General features: G+C 37.7%; 7 protein-coding genes across 7 annotated transcripts; 5 read left to right on the plus strand and 2 right to left on the minus strand.

Annotated features, from left to right (window-relative positions):
• Positions 1 to 1862: 1862 nt before the first annotated feature.
• Positions 1863 to 2580, plus strand: LOC117805260 (histone H1-like). The gene has a single exon (XM_034673938.1). The coding sequence runs from the start codon at positions 1911 to 1913 to the stop codon at positions 2529 to 2531; it is 621 nt and encodes a 206-aa protein (XP_034529829.1). The 5' UTR covers positions 1863 to 1910; the 3' UTR covers positions 2532 to 2580.
• Positions 2581 to 7110: 4530 nt separating this feature from the next.
• LOC117805264 (histone H2A-like) lies at positions 7111 to 7603 on the plus strand. Its single transcript, XM_034673942.1, has one exon. It carries the CDS (start codon positions 7151 to 7153, stop codon positions 7529 to 7531), a length of 381 nt encoding a protein of 126 aa, XP_034529833.1. The 5' UTR covers positions 7111 to 7150; the 3' UTR covers positions 7532 to 7603.
• A 2139-nt stretch (positions 7604 to 9742) lies between these two features.
• On the plus strand, positions 9743 to 10299 carry LOC117805269 (histone H4). Its single transcript, XM_034673946.1, has one exon. The coding sequence runs from the start codon at positions 9936 to 9938 to the stop codon at positions 10245 to 10247; it is 312 nt and encodes a 103-aa protein (XP_034529837.1). The 5' UTR covers positions 9743 to 9935; the 3' UTR covers positions 10248 to 10299.
• Positions 10300 to 13217: 2918 nt separating this feature from the next.
• On the plus strand, positions 13218 to 13661 carry LOC117805265 (histone H2B 1/2-like). The gene has a single exon (XM_034673943.1). The coding sequence runs from the start codon at positions 13233 to 13235 to the stop codon at positions 13608 to 13610; it is 378 nt and encodes a 125-aa protein (XP_034529834.1). The 5' UTR covers positions 13218 to 13232; the 3' UTR covers positions 13611 to 13661.
• Positions 13662 to 14936: 1275 nt separating this feature from the next.
• On the plus strand, positions 14937 to 15397 carry LOC117805262 (histone H3). The gene has a single exon (XM_034673940.1). It carries the CDS (start codon positions 14942 to 14944, stop codon positions 15350 to 15352), a length of 411 nt encoding a protein of 136 aa, XP_034529831.1. The 5' UTR covers positions 14937 to 14941; the 3' UTR covers positions 15353 to 15397.
• Positions 15398 to 16917: 1520 nt separating this feature from the next.
• Positions 16918 to 17328, minus strand: LOC117805270 (histone H4). Its single transcript, XM_034673947.1, has one exon. The coding sequence runs from the start codon at positions 17283 to 17285 to the stop codon at positions 16974 to 16976; it is 312 nt and encodes a 103-aa protein (XP_034529838.1). The 5' UTR covers positions 17286 to 17328; the 3' UTR covers positions 16918 to 16973.
• A 1908-nt stretch (positions 17329 to 19236) lies between these two features.
• On the minus strand, positions 19237 to 19716 carry LOC117805261 (histone H2A-like). The gene has a single exon (XM_034673939.1). The coding sequence runs from the start codon at positions 19668 to 19670 to the stop codon at positions 19290 to 19292; it is 381 nt and encodes a 126-aa protein (XP_034529830.1). The 5' UTR covers positions 19671 to 19716; the 3' UTR covers positions 19237 to 19289.
• Between the last annotated feature and the right edge of the window lie 355 nt (positions 19717 to 20071).

A 20071-nucleotide genomic window follows, 5' to 3' on the forward strand; every position in this document is an offset into this window, starting at 1 on the left:
GTTGTAGTAAATATTATTATTTTCAATCAACAGAACATTTAAAATGGTGCCTAGTTTTTAATTTTCACAAGTTATATGCTCTAATCACCAACTTGCATAATAATTTGGCACACTCATTTCTGCAGATTCTGCATTTATTTAAAAATACAGCCGATATACTTTCAAAAGCATCATTTAAACCACACAGTTGAATAAATATATTCACTATCTGACTTCTTGACAAATTTGAAAACAACTGTTTTTTTTTTGTTTTTTTTTAATTGAACATGGTAAAAAATACAATGACAAACACTACAGACATATGCTTCAGACAAATCAAATACTCCAAGAGACAATGAAGAGGAAACAAAGAAAAAACAAAAACAAAAAGTGGGACAAATAACTCTTGTTAATACATACATTAATATATATGCAATATCTCAGCTGCTAAGAGGGAAATCCTCTCTAAGAAACTTATTAAAAAGGTCTAGTGTTATATTAGTTTTTTTGTTATCAATCAATTCAAGGAATTCAAAGTATAGTTTTAGTTCTTGTAAATAAACAGGGAAATAGGGGGTGCTTTACATGCACCCCCTTTTACATCTGTGAATATAAGATCATTCTGGAAATAAAAAGTTGAAATATAGTTGTTTTGTCCAAAAAAATCAGTTCACAGCCCTCAAAAATAAAAATCATATTTTTGAACTGCAACAAAACTATTTTAATGCACATTTACTTTCATAGTTTTAGCCTGTGTGACCAGGAAATTATATCCTGTCATTGCAATGACGTACACTACCAGTCAAAAGTTTGGACATACCGTCTCATTCAATGGTTATTATTTATTTTTAATTATTTTCAACATTGTAGATTAATACTGAAGACATCAAAACCATGAAATAATCTGGTTTTGCCATAATCTGAATTACAAATTGGGCTATCCGGTGTGTACTAACCCTACCTCTGAACAACACAACTGATGGTCTCAAACACATTAAGAAGGCAAGTCATTCTACAAATGAACTCTTGACAAGGCTCATGTTCATTAGAAAACTAGAAACCATTCCAGGAACCTACTTCATGAACAGACTTCTTCACTATCTGTTAAAGTGATTGTTACACATTAGGACCTCAGGTGATCAAGACAAATACAGTTTCAGTGTAACCTTAAAAAAAGCAAGATCCCTATTCAATGAGACTTAACACAGGCCACATAAAGGCTGATCTGTCATACATACTTTTTTCCCAATAAGTTGGAATAAGTGCAGAAAATATCATCAGGTTTTTACTTATTTATCTGAAAGAGTCATAAAAGGCCTTATGTTTGTATAATTGTTGAAGTTTAATTCATGGAGAATGAATACAATGCTAAGCACAGTCACTGTTCCCCTTAACAAGTGTGATGCCCCAGCTCACTTCTCAGTGTGTTTGCAAGAGTCAAACTAACATCAGTTTACAACAAAAGTAGAATGGGTAGATTTATTTTTGTTCACTAAACCTTGAAACAAACTCTTTATCTTATTACTAATTTGGTTTTTACAGGTTTCTGATTAGTATTTAAGTTTTTAGAAACTAAAATATAAAGAAAAGTTCCCGTTCAAAGTCCCGAGTGGCACTATTCTGACTAGGTTTACAGGCTTCTAAATCAAAATACAAATCTAATGTAAGCTTCATTTGATATGTATGTGAAGACAGACTTCTTCTCTATCTGTTAAAGTCATTTTTACACATTAGGACCTCTTGGAGATGTTTATTTTATGGCTTTATTTGTGGAGAGAAAACACAGGGTGACACGGATTTAACGCTGAAAGGGTGAGCGGCAGAGCGAGTTGAGTCTCTACGGTTCTCATGGTGTGTTTAAGTTCCACTCTTGGATGGGACACCAGCATCTTTCTCAGTGATCAGCTCCAGAGAAACACTCAACAAAGACAATGGCAGAAACCGCTCCCGCCGCCCCCGTCGAGGCTCCCGCCGCCGCACCAGCCAAGGTAGTGAAGAAGAAGGCCGCCAAGCCGGCAAAGAAGAAGGTTGGACCCAGCGTCAGCGATATGGTTCTGGAAGCCGTGTCCAGCTCCAAGGAGAGGAAAGGGGTTTCCTACGTGGCCCTGAAGAAAACTCTTGCCGCTAAGGGCGTCGAGAACCCAATATTGGTCAAGCGCGCCGTGAAGAAGCTGTGCGAGAAGAAGGATCTCGTTCAGATCAAGGGAATTGGCGCGTCCGGGTCCTTCAAAGCAGCGAAGAAGACCGCCGAGAAACCCAAGAAACCAGTAAAGAAGGCCGCAGTCAAAGCCAAGAAGCCAGCAGCGAAGAAGACTGCACCCGCCAAGAAATCCCCCGCGAAGAAGGCGAAAGCAGTAAAGGCCACCCCGAAAAAGGCGGCTAAGAAATCACCGGCGAAGAAAGCCCCGGCGAAGAAGCCCGCCAAGAGCCCGAAGAAGAAGGCAGCAGCTGCCCCCAAGAAGAAGGCAGTCACCCCGAAGAAGGCAGCCAAGAAGGTCGCTAAACCCAAAACTGTCAAAAAGACGGCAGGAAAGAAAACAGCCAAGAAGTAAATTGTCAAGATTCCTTCAACAAACAAAAGGCTCTTTTAAGAGCCACCCACATCTTACAGAGAGCTGATTCCTACAGTTATTATCAAACTTTTTATTCATGTTTACTTTAAAGACTTAATGGTTACAGGGAGGAAAAGAAGCAGTGTCTGGTTCGGTTGTTAAAATAAGATATATTTTCTTGGACCCCATTGTTACAGCAGCTTACAACAAAGGACAGGGAACTAACATAGTTAAAAAATATAATAATATTAATAATAGCAATGACAAGGTAAGATAGACTAAAATAGAGTACAATGAAAAATAACATATAGGAAGTATTACATATGTATACACACTATGTAAACATATCTGATAAATAGATAGGTAAGTTATGCACCAGGTTGTATAACTCATTTATTAACTTATTATAAGTGCTTTAAAACGACCACAGCTGATGCAGAGTTCTGTACATAAACAGACAAAACGCATCTGTATTACTGACACTGTACAGATATTCAGATCATTTATAATCACAGTTTAGGGTCAAATAACAATTAATTCTACTTTTGAGTCTTTGGTTTCTCCAGTGTTCTAAATACAGATCTTTGGAGTGCTTCATGATGAGTTTAATTTGGTTGTGTTTTGGATCAGTGCTGATGGAGTCTGGCTGATTAGCTTCCTCACCAGCTGACTGAGGGGACAGTTTTCAGGGTTCAGCTCTTGGGTTTTTAGTGTTTTATATTGAAGTGAGTCTTATGGGCTTAAATTTAGATGTGTCCAAAATTTGAATGTTTAACAGTAATGGGAAACGTCCCAGTTGTGCTCAGCAGGCATTATTTGGAGCTTTTCTTTGAACATGTAGGATTCCTCTACAGAAAATCCCTCTTTAGCTTCACTGATTGTGTTCTTCGCCATCTGTTTCTAGCTCAAATCCATCGCTCAAGCACACGCCCATCTTCAAGTCACCCATCTTTTTTAATGTATCAATTTAATGAACACAGCTTAGTCAAAAAATATCATAGCTAGAATATCTCAATCTCTCACTTTGCAGGTAGACAGTGTGTATCCTGTTAGCTGTTAGAGAGGTAGGTGTGATAAAAGGAGGAACTGCATTGTAGGGCAAGAGCACACAGAGAATGTACAAATGTACATTTTGACCACTAGCTTGTGTGGTGGAAATCTGGAAATGATAGACTCAAAAAACAACGGTTTGTCTTTGTGAGCTTTATTCCGGCCTTCAGTAAGCTTTGCAAAGCGGTCAGATGGCAGAGTGATCTAACAACCGAGACAAGGTCTGCTCAACTGACCCAGAGTGAAGATACAACACGTTACTTATCCTCTTCAGAGAATAGTATTAACACATCATTAAGCATCTTCAAAGAACTGTAAGACAAACAAGAGAGTTTCTTATCACCTCTTGCTTCCTGGTCACCTTCCTGACTTCTCACCTTATGGTCTGCTCCTCAGCCATGGGAACAGATAACAGTATGCAAATCACAGGAGGTTTGGTATGTGTGAATGTTTCTAGCTTCTGATCAAAGCAAGAACAACATACTATCATGTCTGTATTTTTCCCACCACACTTGTAAGCTAGTTCTTTAGTTTCATATATCTCACTGGTGTTTATATATATATATATATTGTATTTTATTAAATAAAAGTTCAAAAGCATGGCCTCTTAAAGTTTAGGTGGATATCCAGTGCAGCCTGGAGGCAACACAAGTAGTATCTTTTAAAACGGTGTCTTGGGCGCCCCCTGCAGGAGAACAGTAGTCATCTAACACCTGATTCCCTGCATGCAACAATGTGTAGTGGAAATGGAATGTAAAAGGAAAACAAAATTATTATTACTAAAGTTAGCATAAATTAAACTGTTAATTCTACTTTCTGAAATGAGTTCATATGTGATCAAGATTTAATTTGTAGTTTTTTACATGAGTAAAGGGAGGTGATCTTCCTGGTTTATCAAGAAGTCTGGATTTTATGAGCTGAAATGCTGACCCACAAGACTGAGATAAAGGGGATGTTATTTGTCTGCAGTTCAACCCAATCACCAATTTTGTTATGATCAGGTTCAAGTGACATTATTTGTACCTGGAGGTATACTTCATCATTACAGAGTTACAAGACAGAACAAACAAAATGTACTAAGCAGGGGTTCCCAAACTTTTCAGCCCGCAACCTCCAAAATACTGGTGCCTAAGTCTTTTGACCCCCACTGTCCCTCAAAGTGATTTAATGTGGCTTCATTTAGCTGGTCTGCAGAAAATTAGCCTACCTACATGAGCATGTGTCTGTGTTTCCTGTGCCGCTATGAATTAACCTGCTGCTACTGATGCTTTTGATAATTAACTGTTCACTAACCCTAAACTTAGGATTCATCTGGTAAAAAGAAAGGCAGAAAACTCATTTTATTTCAAGATTAGCTAATGCTTTTGTGGATATTTTTTTACTATAATGTGTAAAATGTGCTTTTTGTTTAGATAATTGAAAAATTATAATTCCGAAGACATCTCTAGACCCTCCATTTGTGTCTTGCGACCCCCCCAAGAGGGTCCCAACCCACACTTTGGGAACCCCTGTACTAAAGTATCCTAAAACTAGTATAACAAAACAAATGATCAAATCAGTAGACATGATACAAAATGATAAAAGTGCTAAAGGTTCCTTTTTAAGATAGCAGTGAGGCATCGTGACTGTGCCGCTTAACTAAGCTGAAAACATTCTCCAGAGTAACGTTACAAGCATCTGTTAGCAGACAGATAACAAGGACACCCTGTGCGCCGTGTGTTGGTATGTTTCTGTTACAGCAGCTGCCAGCTAGGCGCAGCTGGGGTCCACACAGTCCTCACTAAAGCTGTGGTCGGGGTATTTAATCATGATTGTGTTATTTAGTTTTACTGAATGAAGAAAGTTTGCATAGAATCTTTCTCAAATTACCAAAATGGACAAGTGCAAGCTGTGTTTGCTCTATATTTCATGCAATGCTAAGAGATGTTATGAATACATGTATGTGTCGCCTTGTTGATTCAGATAATGACATTTTGAAGGAGCTCACTCAGCCCACATGAAGTGACACGAGATATTTTTGACCTGTATTGTATCTGTTATTATTTATTTCTAGCTTTTATCCACTTTCTTTTATGATGCTTTGGACCTATGAGTCTGAAATAGATATTTGCAGCAGCAGTCTCTCTCCCTCTTTGAAGGGGACATTTCATTTTATGCCGTAAAACATGATTTATAATATATAAAGTTTCCTTAAAAGCGCACTGAATGCTGCTTTTATTATTATTAGTTGTAGTACTATTTATTTATTTATTTATTTATTTATTTAAGTATTTATTTATTTATTTATTTATCCATTAGATGTTCCAGCAGCTTACAACAGGCGACATGACCATAAAATAATGTACTTACATAGTTTAAAAAATATACTACTACTACTACACCCGTCTCACCACTACGGGGAGCCGAGCATTCAGTCGCTCTGCGCCCTGTCTCTGGAACTCATTACTACCTCAACTCAGAAACACTGATTCTTTCCACCAATTCAAATCACAACTCAAAACACATCTGTTTAAAACAACCTACTCCGTATGACTCCAATTGCACTGTCACTTTTTATTGTTTCTATTATCTTACCACATTGTCAGTTTATATTGTTTTCATTTTGATTTTGATTTTTTTTTCCTTTGATGAAAATTTGTGTATGTATGTATATACTGTATATATATGTATATATATATATATATATATATATATATATTTATATATCTTTGTGGTGTCCTTGAGTGCAGAGAAAGGCGCCTTTAAATAAAATGTATTATTATTATTATTATTATTATTATTATTATTATTATTATTATTATTATTATTATTATTATTATTACTACTACTGCTACTGCTACTACTACTACTAATACTAATACTAATACTACTACTACTAATACTAATACTAATAATAATAATAATAATAATAATAAAAACATCATCATCATCATTATCATGATAATAAAAATTGAATATAAAATAGAATATAGCAAATATACAGATACCAGGTTTTATATGAGAACAAACAGTATAAAAACACACTCAGAGACATTAATATATGAGATTTTTATTTATTTATTTATTTATGAATTATATTTTTTTGTAAGTGACTAAAAATGTCAGGTAGACATAAATATACAAACATGTAATTATTAGCTGCTTTTGGATGTTGGGTGTTTATAGGAAGGCCTGCTTAATGTTACAATAATAGGTTATTTTTTCATACTTCATGTATATAATTAGTTATAAATGCATGTTTTTTATATATCATCACAGTCGTGTTGTGGATGTCAATTTTCCTTTTTTTTATTTTTGTATATTGATATTTCTTAATGTTTTTAATTGACATTCATTTTGTTGAGATTTATTTTGAAGAGTCCCAAACTTTTTGTGCGGAAGTCCCGAACTTACATACATGTGACGTGACACTTTATAACGTTGCTGATTGGACGATAAGGCTAAGGCTGTGAATGACCAATGAAATGCTAGAAGGTAGTACTATATAAACACATGAGACTCGAGATGCGTCAACTGCCTTCTAAATACATTTAATTTTGTTGTGAGAGGATCAATCATCGGATATCAAAATGTCCGGCCGCGGTAAGACAGGGAAGGTGAGAGCAAAGGCGAAGAGCCGATCTTCTCGTGCTGGACTCCAGTTCCCGGTCGGTCGTGTCCACAGACTGCTGAGGAAGGGCAACTATGCTAAGCGTGTCGGTGCAGGAGGACCAGTGTATCTGGCTGCAGTGCTCGAGTACCTGACCGCTGAGATCCTGGAGCTGGCTGGAAACGCAGCTCGTGACAACAAGAAGACCAGGATCATCCCCCGTCACCTGCAGCTGGCAGTCCGCAACGACGAGGAGCTGAACAAGCTGCTCGGTGGGGTGACCATCGCTCAGGGCGGCGTGCTACCCAACATCCAGGCCGTCCTCCTGCCCAAGAAGACCGAGAAGGCCCCAAAGAAGTAAATCTCTGACAGCCACAATAAACCAAAGGCTCTTTTAAGAGCCACCCAGCTCTACCATAAAGATGCTTTCCTCGTACTTAATTAACAATATATTATATAATTATTTTATAATTATTTTAACCTTATTAATTATTATTATTATTATTATTATTATTATTATTATTATTATATTATATTTTAGAATTGTTTTAACTTTATTAATTATTATTATCAATGTATAATATTAATTTACTTAATAAATTACTTAATTATCCACAGGACTGACTGTGTTGTCAGTTCGTTTACAGGAGTGTGAAGATTGTCTCAAAAATGCTGACTAACTCCTGTTTGCTTCGCCTGTAGGTGATTTAAACTGATACTGACATGATTTCCCTCCAAGGCATCAGCAATAAAGATTGTTGGTCACTAGTGCTGGACGATACCACACTTGATGGTTCAATACAATACGGATTACTTTATTCACAATTTATCTGATACCAATACTTACAGTGATTTAAAAATGAATAAAATGCAAAGTCTGAACGACGGCTCCCATGAAAAACATGTTCATTTAACGACTTTAATATGCAGATTATTTGATGGCCTTTTTTTTGAACACTGAAATACATTTAGAAAAACACTTAGAAAAACACATAAATAATAAATATAGATAAATAGATATATCTTCAGTTGTCCTTTTAATAAGGAGATGCTAAAATACTAAACCTTTTTCTCCCATGTTTTGAATGATTGTAGATACCATAAATACTTCAGTTTGATTTTGTGGATTACACTGTAATGTGCTTCTCATTTATATAAGTTTTACTTTATTTTTTTGTACAGTATACAGGTGCTAAATTAAAAAAAAAAAATGTATCCTACTGTAAAAAATAAACACTATTTCTACAGCTTCATGTCCTGAGAATAGCGTTTTTTTAAAAACAAATGTAATGTAGTGTGTAATAAGTGCTCAGTATTTATTATTTTTTGATTGACTTGGCGTATGATCTGACAACATTGTTTGGATTTGCAGGAAGAGATAGAGGTTTGGTGAATGTAATTTGAAAATTAGGTTTTATATTGAGGAAAGCGTGAATGTTTAAACAAATGTTTTAGCAATAAAGTAATACTGTAATAACCTTACGTGATAGTAATAACATAAATATTAGCAAGCTATCCAAAGCTAGACACCCAGTGTGGACTGCACCCATCTTGCTAAACTGCTTACAAAGCATATTATGGATACCGTGTACCATGGAGCTTTGAGGTTTATCACCAATTTTTAAACTATGACTCATCAATGCGTGCTGTACTCAAGAGTAGGATGGTGTTCCCTATCATCACGCAGGCCAAAACATTGGCATCTTTTAATCTATAAGTGCATCTTAGGTCTACTTCAATCTTACCTCCTCACCTACATTGCACAAAAGAGCTCAGGAACTCATAATCATGATCACAGGATCTCCTATTACTATGTGTTCTAAGGGGCCGGAACTCTCGACCTGGAATACCTTACAAAAGGATCTGAAACTTTGTGGTCTCATCATTTTTTTGTGCTTTTAAGCGGTCCTTACATGAGTTGGAGGCTGACGCATCTGTCTGCAGATGTTTTGTTTAAATGATAATGTAAGATATTTGTTGTGAAGCTGTTGTATGCGTCTGCTATTTGTATATTATCTATTTGTAACTCTGTAACTGTGCTGCTGCCTATCTTGGCAAGGACTCTCTTGGAAAAAGAGATATCTAAACTCAATGAGCATTTCCTGGTTGAATAAAGGTTAGAAATAAAAGCATAATGCAAAGTTGACCAGATTCAGTAGTGTTACCACCTTATTGAACACTATCACCCCAAGTTATAAGAGTATATGGGTCAAGGCTAAGGTGATTCTTGAGCCTGGTTGGACAGCTCAAGGTGTTGTAACCCTTTTCTGTCCATATTGATCTGTGGTGGAAGGAGGAGGAGGGAGGCAGAGGACTCAAGAGGTTACAGGATACTGTGGACCAAGGCACCAAAATAAATACATAAAGAAATAAGGGAGTAGATAAATAAGAAGAAAGACAGAGGTAAATAAATAAATATAAAGTAAAGATAAACTGAAGTAAAGGAAAGAAAGAGAAAGAAAAAGAAAGAAAAAGAAAGAAAAAGAAAGAAAAAGAAAGAAAAAGAAAGAAAAAGAAAGAAAAAGAAAAATAGCCTATGGGTAATAATGGCGTCACTGCAATATGTTCTGCTTTTATTTTGAAGGCTTTAATTCAACAGCAAAGGCAGCAGCTGTTAGTCCTCAGCCTGGAATGCGGAAGAGAAAAATTGGCGGGCTGAGCGCGAGCTGCTTTTGTTCTGTGACGTCCGCCAGCAGGCTTTAAATACGGACGCTTTCTCTAGGAGGGGCATCAGTTTGTCTTCTCAGTCTCACTGAAACTTGAAAATGTCTGGACGTGGAAAGGGAGGAAAGGGACTGGGAAAAGGAGGCGCCAAGCGTCACCGTAAAGTCCTCCGTGATAACATCCAGGGAATCACCAAGCCCGCCATCCGCCGTCTGGCTCGCCGTGGCGGAGTCAAGCGTATCTCCGGCCTCATCTATGAGGAGACCCGTGGGGTGCTCAAGGTGTTCCTGGAGAATGTCATCCGTGATGCCGTCACCTACACCGAGCACGCCAAGAGGAAGACCGTCACCGCCATGGATGTGGTGTACGCCCTGAAGAGACAGGGTCGCACTCTGTACGGCTTCGGCGGTTAAGCAAGATCTCACCTCAACAACGAAAACCAACGGCTCTTTTAAGAGCCACCCACTACAACTACAGAGCTCATCCTATACTAAACTATATATACATACTACCCGAGTTGATTCTGAGCTGGGAAAATCTGCATTTGTGTATTTGCACTATCTGCATGGAACTCTCACTGCAAAGCCCTTTTTTAAAAAAAAAAAAAATGCACTGGTTTCTTTTATTCATTCTTAATCGTTATTTTTAACCAGTGATTGTACCTGTTTTCACTGACTTTGTGTAACATTATTTTTCAATGGTTGTAACATCACATTACATTTAGGGTTATTTATTTAATTTGCTTGTCATTCAGTTTAATGTTTCTTTTATATGCCTGTGGTCATGGTAAATGAGGGCCTGCCCTCCAATGATTTTCAAGTTTAAATAAAGGTTGAATTCAATTCAATATGACTGAATAGCTTAAAAGATGGCGGACGCACTGACCGCTCAATAATTATGAATCAGCCCCTCCTCACCTCAGCACTCCACCATCAACCAACAAGCTGTAGAAACAGTCCATAGCTTTCAATACCTCGAGTATCATTGGACTATCAATTCGCTTTCAACCAGCACACCAGTGACAAAAATGACTCTATGTCGCCCCCTGTCTCCTCCTGCTGATATATCAAAGCATGATCCAACATGTTATCTGTTTGAAACAAGGCCAAACTCACACGCATAACCACTACAGCTTCTAAAATAATTGGTCTCCTCATACCGAAGCTCACAGACTTAAACAACATATTTTCATAATCATTGCTTTAACATTCATTTCTTATTTAATGTGTATCTATTTATTTCTTGTATCTGATATTGTTAATGCTACCATATTTTCAACTTTTTTTCCCACTATTACATATTTTATTAATTTTACTGTATTGATTGGATTCACATTTAAGTATTTTATGTATAATCATGCCTTTTATAATTTTACCATTGCTGTTTTCTGTCTCTGTTATTGTGTGAAGCACTTCAGGCTGCGTGTGTTTATGTATGAAAGGTGCTGAATAAATACAGTTGAGTTAAACAGGTCATAAACAAGTGTCTGGTTATGAAACAAGGCGTGACTAAGGTGTGAAGGACATGGTATCGATCAACACCATGAGAATATCTAATCCAATCCAATCCATTTAATTTATATAGCACATTTTAAAAAGTGCTGCACAACAAATACAAACAGTAGAAATAAATAATAGTACAATTTTAAATACAGTAAATTAAAACAGAGACCAAGACAAACTCTCATGCTGTATTACAAGGCAATGAGTAAAACATTAGTTTTAAGATTTGATTTAAAAGTATTCAGAGTGGGGGGCATTTTGACTTGGGGGGTAGCTCATTCCACAGTTTAGGAGCTACCACTGAAAAAGCTTGGCCACCCCTCGTCTTTTGTCAAATCATTTAAAGATACAACAGATTTAAATTTGGATAAAAGCCTCAGATGATAAAAACTGGTTTTAACTACTGACTTAAACTTTATATGTTTATCAAGTTTAAAATTGCTGTCAAAGGTTTGTGACTTTGGGTTTTACACAAGTCTGCAGGGAACCCAGGTCTACAGGGGAGACACCACTGGCTAATTACGAGGTCTGCAGATGGTGCAGAATGCAGCAGCCCCCCTTCTGACTGGGTCAAACAGGTTTGAGCACATAACTCCAGTGCTCTCCTCTCTTCACTGGTTGCCTGTTCTCAGGGGACAGGCCTTTTAAGTGTTCCTAAGGTCCTTAAAAAGACTTTTAGTGAGCAGGCCTTTTCATTCTGTGCACCCACTTTATGGAACAGTCTCCCTGCTGACATTAGATTATCATGTTCAGTTGATGTGTTTAACCTTTCTGTCGTGTTTGGGTCACATCTGACCAATTTAAAACTTAAAAACTCATAAATATTATGTTTTACATCTGATTGCCTCAAGGCCTCATGATATCCTTCACACTGTGCACTTGAACATATACAAGTGATAATCACTACTTTCATTGGATTTTGAGTGTTTTGATCAACCTTGTTACACCTGTGATGGTCCCGGTCAAAAGTGACCGCCAGGAAATGAATGGGTCAGATGAGCAAACATCCCCATACACACCGCCCCAACACACACACACACACACACACACACACACACACACACACACACACACACACACACACACACACACACACACACACACACACACACACACACACACACACACACACACACACACACAGTTTGGTCTCTGGTTTTCGATTTCTTTTTTTCCTTACATGTTCAGTTTGGAATACATTTTCAGTGCCTATTTGTATTTTCACTGCATTTATTCATGTTAACCACTACTATGAGACATTGGCAATGTTTTGTGCAGTTAAAACAGACCGGTCAATTTTGACCGGGAACACTCAAGTAAGGGGAGGAGGATGAACATGAGGGAGGAGGGGGAGGAGGGTTAAAGTTAAAGTAGAGCTGAAGACCGACCTGTTTACTGTTGCTTAGGGTTGATGTTTCTAATGGTGTGTTGTGTCTTTGTTTGTTATTTGTTTTTAAGCTTTATAAAGCACTTTAAGCACTGACTGAAAGCGCTCTATAAATAAATTATTATTATGATTCATTTAAGTTTAAAAAGTTAAAAGCCACCCATGCCTTAATAACACATACAAATTGCCCCTGATTGTGTATTAGCTGTTTAACATCATAAAGTGTGTTACAAATATGCAGATTTGTGTTTTATTAACTTGTCAAACTGTAAATACTGCAGATTTTTAAGTTTACACGAGATTACTGCACAATCAGGAGGGAAAAAATGAGCTCCATCACAGGCGGGCGCCAGACTTGAAGAACTTCCGCATTCTGGCGCTGTGACGCTGGAGAATCAACCAATCACAGAGTGGAGACGCCACACTTGATTTGCATGTAACTCATTTTAAGTACAGCCGCTGACCGTTATTCCGGCACTCTTTCTGAATCGCTACCTTCAAGATAGACCATGCCTGATCCAGCAGCTAAACCCGCACCCAAGAAGGGCTCCAAGAAAGCCGCGTCCAAGACTTCGGCCAAGCCCGGCAAGAAAAGGAGAAAGACCAGGAAGGAGAGCTATTCCATCTACGTCTACAAGGTTATGAAGCAGGTCCACCCCGACACCGGGATCTCTTCCAAGGCGATGGGCATCATGAACTCCTTCGTGAATGACATCTTTGAGCGTATTGCCAGTGAGGCTTCACGTCTGGCTCACTACAACAAGCGCTCCACCATCACCTCCAGGGAGATCCAGACCGCCGTCCGCCTGCTGCTGCCCGGCGAGCTGGCCAAGCACGCCGTGTCTGAGGGAACCAAGGCTGTGACCAAGTATACCAGCTCCAAGTAAATTCATCTGCTGCCTGACTCCTATAAACCAAAGGCTCTTTTAAGAGCCACCCACTTTAACCAAAGAGAATCTGTTCCTATCAAGCTGTTTTTGATTTTATATATGTATATGTATATAAAACCTACACCTGTCTTTTTATTTAAAATGAAAACCAGCCTCAATCAATTAATTCTAATGTAGAAATTTGACAATAATATCACATTCAGATTCATATCCAATGTTTCTTCCCTGGAGTAATGATTAATACAATAATGCATTTTGTTTATCACTCATCCTGGACAAGAAAGTGCTACAGGACATATCACAAAAGTAAGCAGTAAGAATAAACACACAATAGGACACTGGTAAAATAAACAAAGCATCAGGGTAATGTTTTATTATCGCTACAGTGAGTATGAACATGCAAAAAATCTTCCCTCTTAGATCATAATTATATTCAGGCTGCCTGGATTTATTTTGATTTTATGGCTGTAGAATTGTCAAAAAGGTGTGCTATGAGTGAGTGCCTCTACCCCTATTTCCTAGTTAGCCACAACTTCTGGCAGTTATTCAACATTATTGGCCCTTTGCCATTTTCTGCCTGTTTTTTTATAAAAAGCCAGGCAGCTTTCATGTTGTGTGATATTCCCTGAAGCAATCACATTCTGCATCGAGCAATAAACAGCCAGCATTAAAAAACTGCAAACACTAGAGTTAACACAAAAAATAAGTGTTGGCAAATGCATAATAATGCAGTTTGCATGTACTAGTCTTTGATTAGGATAAAAATATCTATTCAGTTATACTTTCAGTCTGCAGTCAGAATATATTTTTTTTTAAGATCTTTTCATTTATATTATTTCAACATGTGACTTTTTGTTAGAGGATCAGATAATCCAAAACGGTCAAAAAGCTTGAAAAGTGCATACAAATAAATGCCATTGTATACATTGTATAGGGTTTTTTCATGTATAATGCAATAGAACAATGCTTTGTTTGAATCAACCACACATTTCATTCCACTTCATGTTATTTATGTATTGTTTTATTATTGTTTCATGTAGTTTCGCGTTTTATAATTATATTTCAAGTTTAATATTTCTGTTATATTATTATCATCTTTCTGTATAGACGTATAAACACTAAAATAACCACAACAAAGGGACTGTTAAGAAGCTGCCCTCATCATTGAGCGGTAAATTTAAAGTTTTAGATTTGTTCTCCCTCATTGGTTGGTGAGGAGGAAGTCACGTGCGAGTCTTAGCCCAATCAGCGTTGCCCGCGCGCTGCCGTTCCGTATATAAACGACTCGCTCAGCAGTCCTTGACATCTTTGATTCTACTCAGGAGAAAATGGCAAGAACCAAGCAGACCGCCCGTAAGTCCACAGGAGGCAAAGCCCCCAGGAAGCAGCTGGCCACCAAGGCTGCCCGCAAAAGCGCCCCGGCCACCGGCGGCGTGAAGAAGCCCCATCGTTACAGGCCCGGGACCGTGGCTCTCAGAGAGATCCGCCGCTACCAGAAGTCCACCGAGCTGCTCATCCGCAAGCTGCCCTTCCAGCGCCTGGTCAGGGAGATCGCTCAGGACTTCAAGACCGATCTGCGCTTCCAGAGCTCCGCCGTCATGGCCCTGCAGGAGGCCAGCGAGGCTTACCTGGTGGGTCTGTTCGAGGACACCAACCTGTGCGCCATCCACGCCAAGAGGGTCACCATCATGCCCAAAGACATACAGCTGGCAAGACGCATCCGTGGAGAGAGGGCTTAAGTTACCTTAACCATCAAACACACAACGGCTCTTTTAAGAGCCACCTACTTCTGTATAAAGAGATTTTCCTTGAATTACATGAAAACACGCTCACTCCAGAAATTAAGCATTTCAATGAGGAAGGTGGAATCAGTCGATGAAATACTAACTATAATTAATATGGTTATATATTCATGTGGCACTTTTCAATACAAGCAACAAAATGCTGTACTGAGTAATAAAAAAAACAAGTGTAAAGCATAGTAATATGAAATAACAGCTAATTTTATAAAACAGACCCTTAAAATCTGAGGTTCAAGAAAAGGAGGGTGGGAGACCAGCATCTTAAATTCCTTCTTTTGAAATAAGATAAGATAAAACAATCTTTATCTTTTATTTTTCCCACAACTGGGAAGTATATAAAATAGTATTATATTATTAAAAATGACTTGCACTTCAGGATGGAAATAAAACATTAAATGGAGAGGCTGCTACTATAGTAAAAATATTTCAGTTAAAGTAGGATTTGAACAAGAACAAAATAACCATGCTTTATTGAATGAGCTTTCTGATTGCATGAAATGAAAAACCTGAATATGGATCATGTCAATTAGCCATTTACCACAAGATGGTTGTGAAAGAGGCTCCTTTAACCAATGGCTTTTTGTGAATTTTAGAACATTTACCACTCCATTGTTTTATTGAAATTAAGTGTTTTATATAAACATTGTAGTACTCTTTACCCTGAAATGCATTGAAAACACATAGTATTCATCTGTAGTCTCCAATCGTAATTATTTAAAGAAAGGTAAATATTGATTGTTTGCAGTGGTATTACTGATATAATCACATAAATGTAGATTGTTGTAGTGGGTGGCTCTTCACTCTCTTACTGCATCTACACAAATTGTCTATTTTACAGAAGATGCTAAATAACATCTACACATTGTAATCACATGTTATTTAGCATCTTCTGTAAAATAGACAATTTCTATTATATTAAGATATTTATAATACACTTTCCAAACATAAAGTACTAGTATAGTCCTTTATTGGTCCCAAGACTGGGGAAATCCATGGAGTCACAGCAGCAAACAAGGTGTACAGTACATGAATATATATATATATATATAAAAAAAAAAGTCCCATCAGAGACGAGAGCTTGGCCATAATTATCTTGTCAGCCTTCACCTCCACGGGGTGCAGGACTATATGGTAACCAATGACTGATAGTTATGAGGTGTGAATGGTCCCTTCAGCATGTGATTGGTTAAAATACATTTGGATGTGTATGCATGAACATACAAGGCTTTTTTTTTACATGGCTTCTATGTTGTTGATGCAGACCGTCTAAGAATATTGATAATGGTCATATTGAATTGAATTAGAGTGACATTAAAAAAAAAAATCAGTCTTAAATTGCATATTATTACGTACTGCTATGATAAAAATATGCTTACTTATCCATTTACACTAACATCTAGAATTGTAGTCTTCTATTGATTGATATGATTAAGTGTCATTCTTATTTCTTCATTTTAGTTCTACTAGTATAATAATACAGGATGAGCTCTGTAGTTGTAGTTGGTGGCTCTTAAAAGAGCCGTTGGTTTTCGTTGTTGTTGTTGAAGTGAGGTCTTGTTTAACCGCCGAAGCCGTACAGAGTGCGACCCTGTCTCTTCAGGGCGTACACCACATCCATGGCGGTGACGGTCTTCCTCTTGGCGTGCTCGGTGTAGGTGACGGCATCACGGATGACATTCTCCAGGAACACCTTGAGCACCCCACGGGTCTCCTCGTAGATGAGGCCGGAGATACGCTTGACTCCGCCACGGCGAGCCAGACGGCGGATGGCGGGCTTGGTGATTCCCTGGATGTTATCACGGAGGACTTTACGGTGACGCTTGGCGCCTCCTTTTCCGAGTCCCTTTCCTCCCTTTCCACGTCCAGACATTTTCAAGTTTCAGTGAGACTGAGAAGACAAACTGATGCCCCTCCTTGCGAAAGCGTCCGTATTTAAAGCCTGCTGGCGGACGTCACAGAACAAAGCAGCTCGCGCAGAGCCCGCCAGTTATCCTATCCGCTTTCAAGCTACAGAATGTAAGCCATTACACTTCCGGTGTAGAAAGAAATTCCCTCCAAAATATTTTCAAATTAATATTCAATATGTTGGTAGAAACAGCCTCTCAAAGCTCTGATAAGGCGCAGCTTCACAACTGTTTCTTAAACGGTCCTCGAATTATAATAAAAGTTTTATTTGCATAATCAGAGGTGAGTGTTTGGGTTTGATAGATGGGAATTTCAGAGAGCTCTGTTGATTACAATGGCACCGAATGTTGGATTTATACATAAATGTATATCTTTTCATTAATCATTATCATTTATTTATTTATTACTCTAATGTATTGATTTGTCATCATTTATTACTTTCATATTTTTCAGGGGGACTTCAACCATTTGTTTTCTACATAACTTAATCTGTCTTCTGTTTTTATATGACTTTAATTATTAATATTTTCATTGTATTAGTGTTTCTATCTTACGAATTAATTCTTCTATTAATATTATTAGATATTCTTACTTATTGTGTATGAATTTCCCCCAGGGATAAATAACGTATTTCTGATTCTGATTCTGAAGCTAAATGTTTTTTTTATAAAAACTAGTTAATTGGCAAGGATTCAGGTAAAATAGATATTAGGACATCTCACTTGAGGATCAGTACATTTTTCTGTAATATAAAATATAATAACGTTGGCATTATTAATGTCAGCTGTTTCCAAACTCATGGTTTACACCCCTTCCCTCCAAAATGCAACTGTCAAATATTGCATTTGAATTTGCAGGGACACAATTGTCTTTTACTTTGACATTAGTTTCTTTATTTTTCCTTCAGAATTTGATATTTTGCAACCATATAGTTAATTAATGGAGAGGAATAACCCACATATGGATTTAGGAACACATTTCAATAACCATGTGCAATATTGTGATCTAATACATGACATAATTTATTATTATATTCATTTGCTAAATCTGCCCTCTGGCTTGGGCTTATTTAACTGATCCTAGGATAAGTTAATTTTTCTGTAATAACAATATGATAAACGTTGGCATTATTAATGTCAGCTGTTTACAAACTCATGGTTACACCTCTTCCCTCCAAAATGCAACCGTCAAGTATTGCATTTGAATTTGCAGAGGCACAATTGTCCTTTACTTTGACATTATATTTGTTATTTTTTTCCCCAGAATTCAAAATTTTGCAACCGTATATTCATTAAATGTTGAGGAATAACCCACATATTTTATGGATTTAGGAATATATTTGAATTACATGTGCAATATTGTAATCTAACACATGTATTATATTACTTTGCTAAATGAGCACTATTGGGCTAATTTTACTTGTGTATTTTACTTCTATACTCTGTACAGACAAATTGTTGTATTTTTATTTTAATAATTTGTAGATACATTTCAATCAAAGTTTCTATGTTTGAAGAGCTAATTTGCAAAAACAGATATCTGTTTTTAAAGTTTTTGAAAAACACATTTCCTTTTAAAATATATTTTTAATAGATACATTTTTCATATCCTAATTAGTAGTCATTTTGAAAAAAGCCACCACACTTCAATTGATTGATAATACCTAAAGCTAGTAATGGAATTTTTGAGTCATCTAACCTAGCAAATTAACTCTCAATTTATTTCCTTTAGTGTCTTATCAAATTCAATATGCGCACTTGCAAAATAGCTTTCCTGAATGTTGAATTTTCAGTAGGGTAGCAGTAGGGACTAGGGAGGGAGTAGGGGCCGTTAGTGCAGGCCGCTTTATTTAACCAGCCTTTGATGCAAACGATAGAAAACGCTTCACAGATCTAAATGAGGATCAGCTCGTTAGATAAGAGTGGGTGGCTCTTAAAAGAGCCTTTGGTTTATTGTGGATATCAGAGATTTACTTCTTTGGGGCCTTCTCGGTCTTCTTGGGCAGGAGGACGGCCTGGATGTTGGGCAGCACGCCGCCCTGAGCGATGGTCACCCCACCGAGCAGCTTGTTCAGCTCCTCGTCGTTGCGGACTGCCAGCTGCAGGTGACGGGGGATGATTCTGGTCTTCTTGTTGTCACGCGCTGCGTTTCCAGCCAGCTCCAGGATCTCAGCGGTCAGGTACTCGAGCACTGCAGCCAGATACACTGGTCCTCCTGCACCGACACGCTTAGCATAGTTACCCTTCCTCAGCAGTCTGTGGACACGACCGACCGGGAACTGGAGTCCAGCACGAGAAGATCGGCTCTTGGCCTTTGCTCTTGCCTTTCCTGATTTTCCTCTTCCAGACATGGTTGAATTTTCCTTCTTGTAAGATAAGATAGAAGATGACTCAGTTGGCAGAATCTCCATCTATATATGATTTCTTGCCCCGCCTAGCTGATCGCTCATTGGTCTGAAATCGCGTGAGTTTGATCGTCCAATCAGAAGTCAGAATAGAATTGTGAAGTCACCGTAGTTGTCACATAACGCCCGCTTGTACTTCCGGGAAGATTTTCAAAATAATATAAAACGGAAACCACATGCGTTTCCTGCGAGGATGAGAAACTAATAAATTTAAAAAAATTATCTTAATGTAAATGGTCACGTTTTCTGTTACAGCATAGATTTAGAAGTGATATTTTTTTGTGTGATTTCATGAAGTACAAGCCTAACCACTGATCCTGTCTAAATGATTCTATTTAAAAATGTTT

The sequence above is a fragment of the Notolabrus celidotus genome, chromosome 21 (genome assembly GCF_009762535.1).
Source record: "Notolabrus celidotus isolate fNotCel1 chromosome 21, fNotCel1.pri, whole genome shotgun sequence".
Classification (NCBI taxonomy): domain Eukaryota; kingdom Metazoa; phylum Chordata; class Actinopteri; order Labriformes; family Labridae; genus Notolabrus; species Notolabrus celidotus.

Excerpts from the sequence above, each read along its gene's own strand:
- LOC117805260 (XM_034673938.1), top strand. The coding sequence starts at position 1,911 with ATGGCAGAAACCGCTCCCGCCGCCCCCGTCGAGGCTCCCGCCGCCGCA.
- LOC117805264 (XM_034673942.1), top strand. The coding sequence starts at position 7,151 with ATGTCCGGCCGCGGTAAGACAGGGAAGGTGAGAGCAAAGGCGAAGAGC.
- LOC117805269 (XM_034673946.1), top strand. The coding sequence starts at position 9,936 with ATGTCTGGACGTGGAAAGGGAGGAAAGGGACTGGGAAAAGGAGGCGCC.
- LOC117805265 (XM_034673943.1), top strand. The coding sequence starts at position 13,233 with ATGCCTGATCCAGCAGCTAAACCCGCACCCAAGAAGGGCTCCAAGAAA.
- LOC117805262 (XM_034673940.1), top strand. The coding sequence starts at position 14,942 with ATGGCAAGAACCAAGCAGACCGCCCGTAAGTCCACAGGAGGCAAAGCC.
- LOC117805270 (XM_034673947.1), bottom strand. The coding sequence starts at position 17,285 with ATGTCTGGACGTGGAAAGGGAGGAAAGGGACTCGGAAAAGGAGGCGCC.
- LOC117805261 (XM_034673939.1), bottom strand. The coding sequence starts at position 19,670 with ATGTCTGGAAGAGGAAAATCAGGAAAGGCAAGAGCAAAGGCCAAGAGC.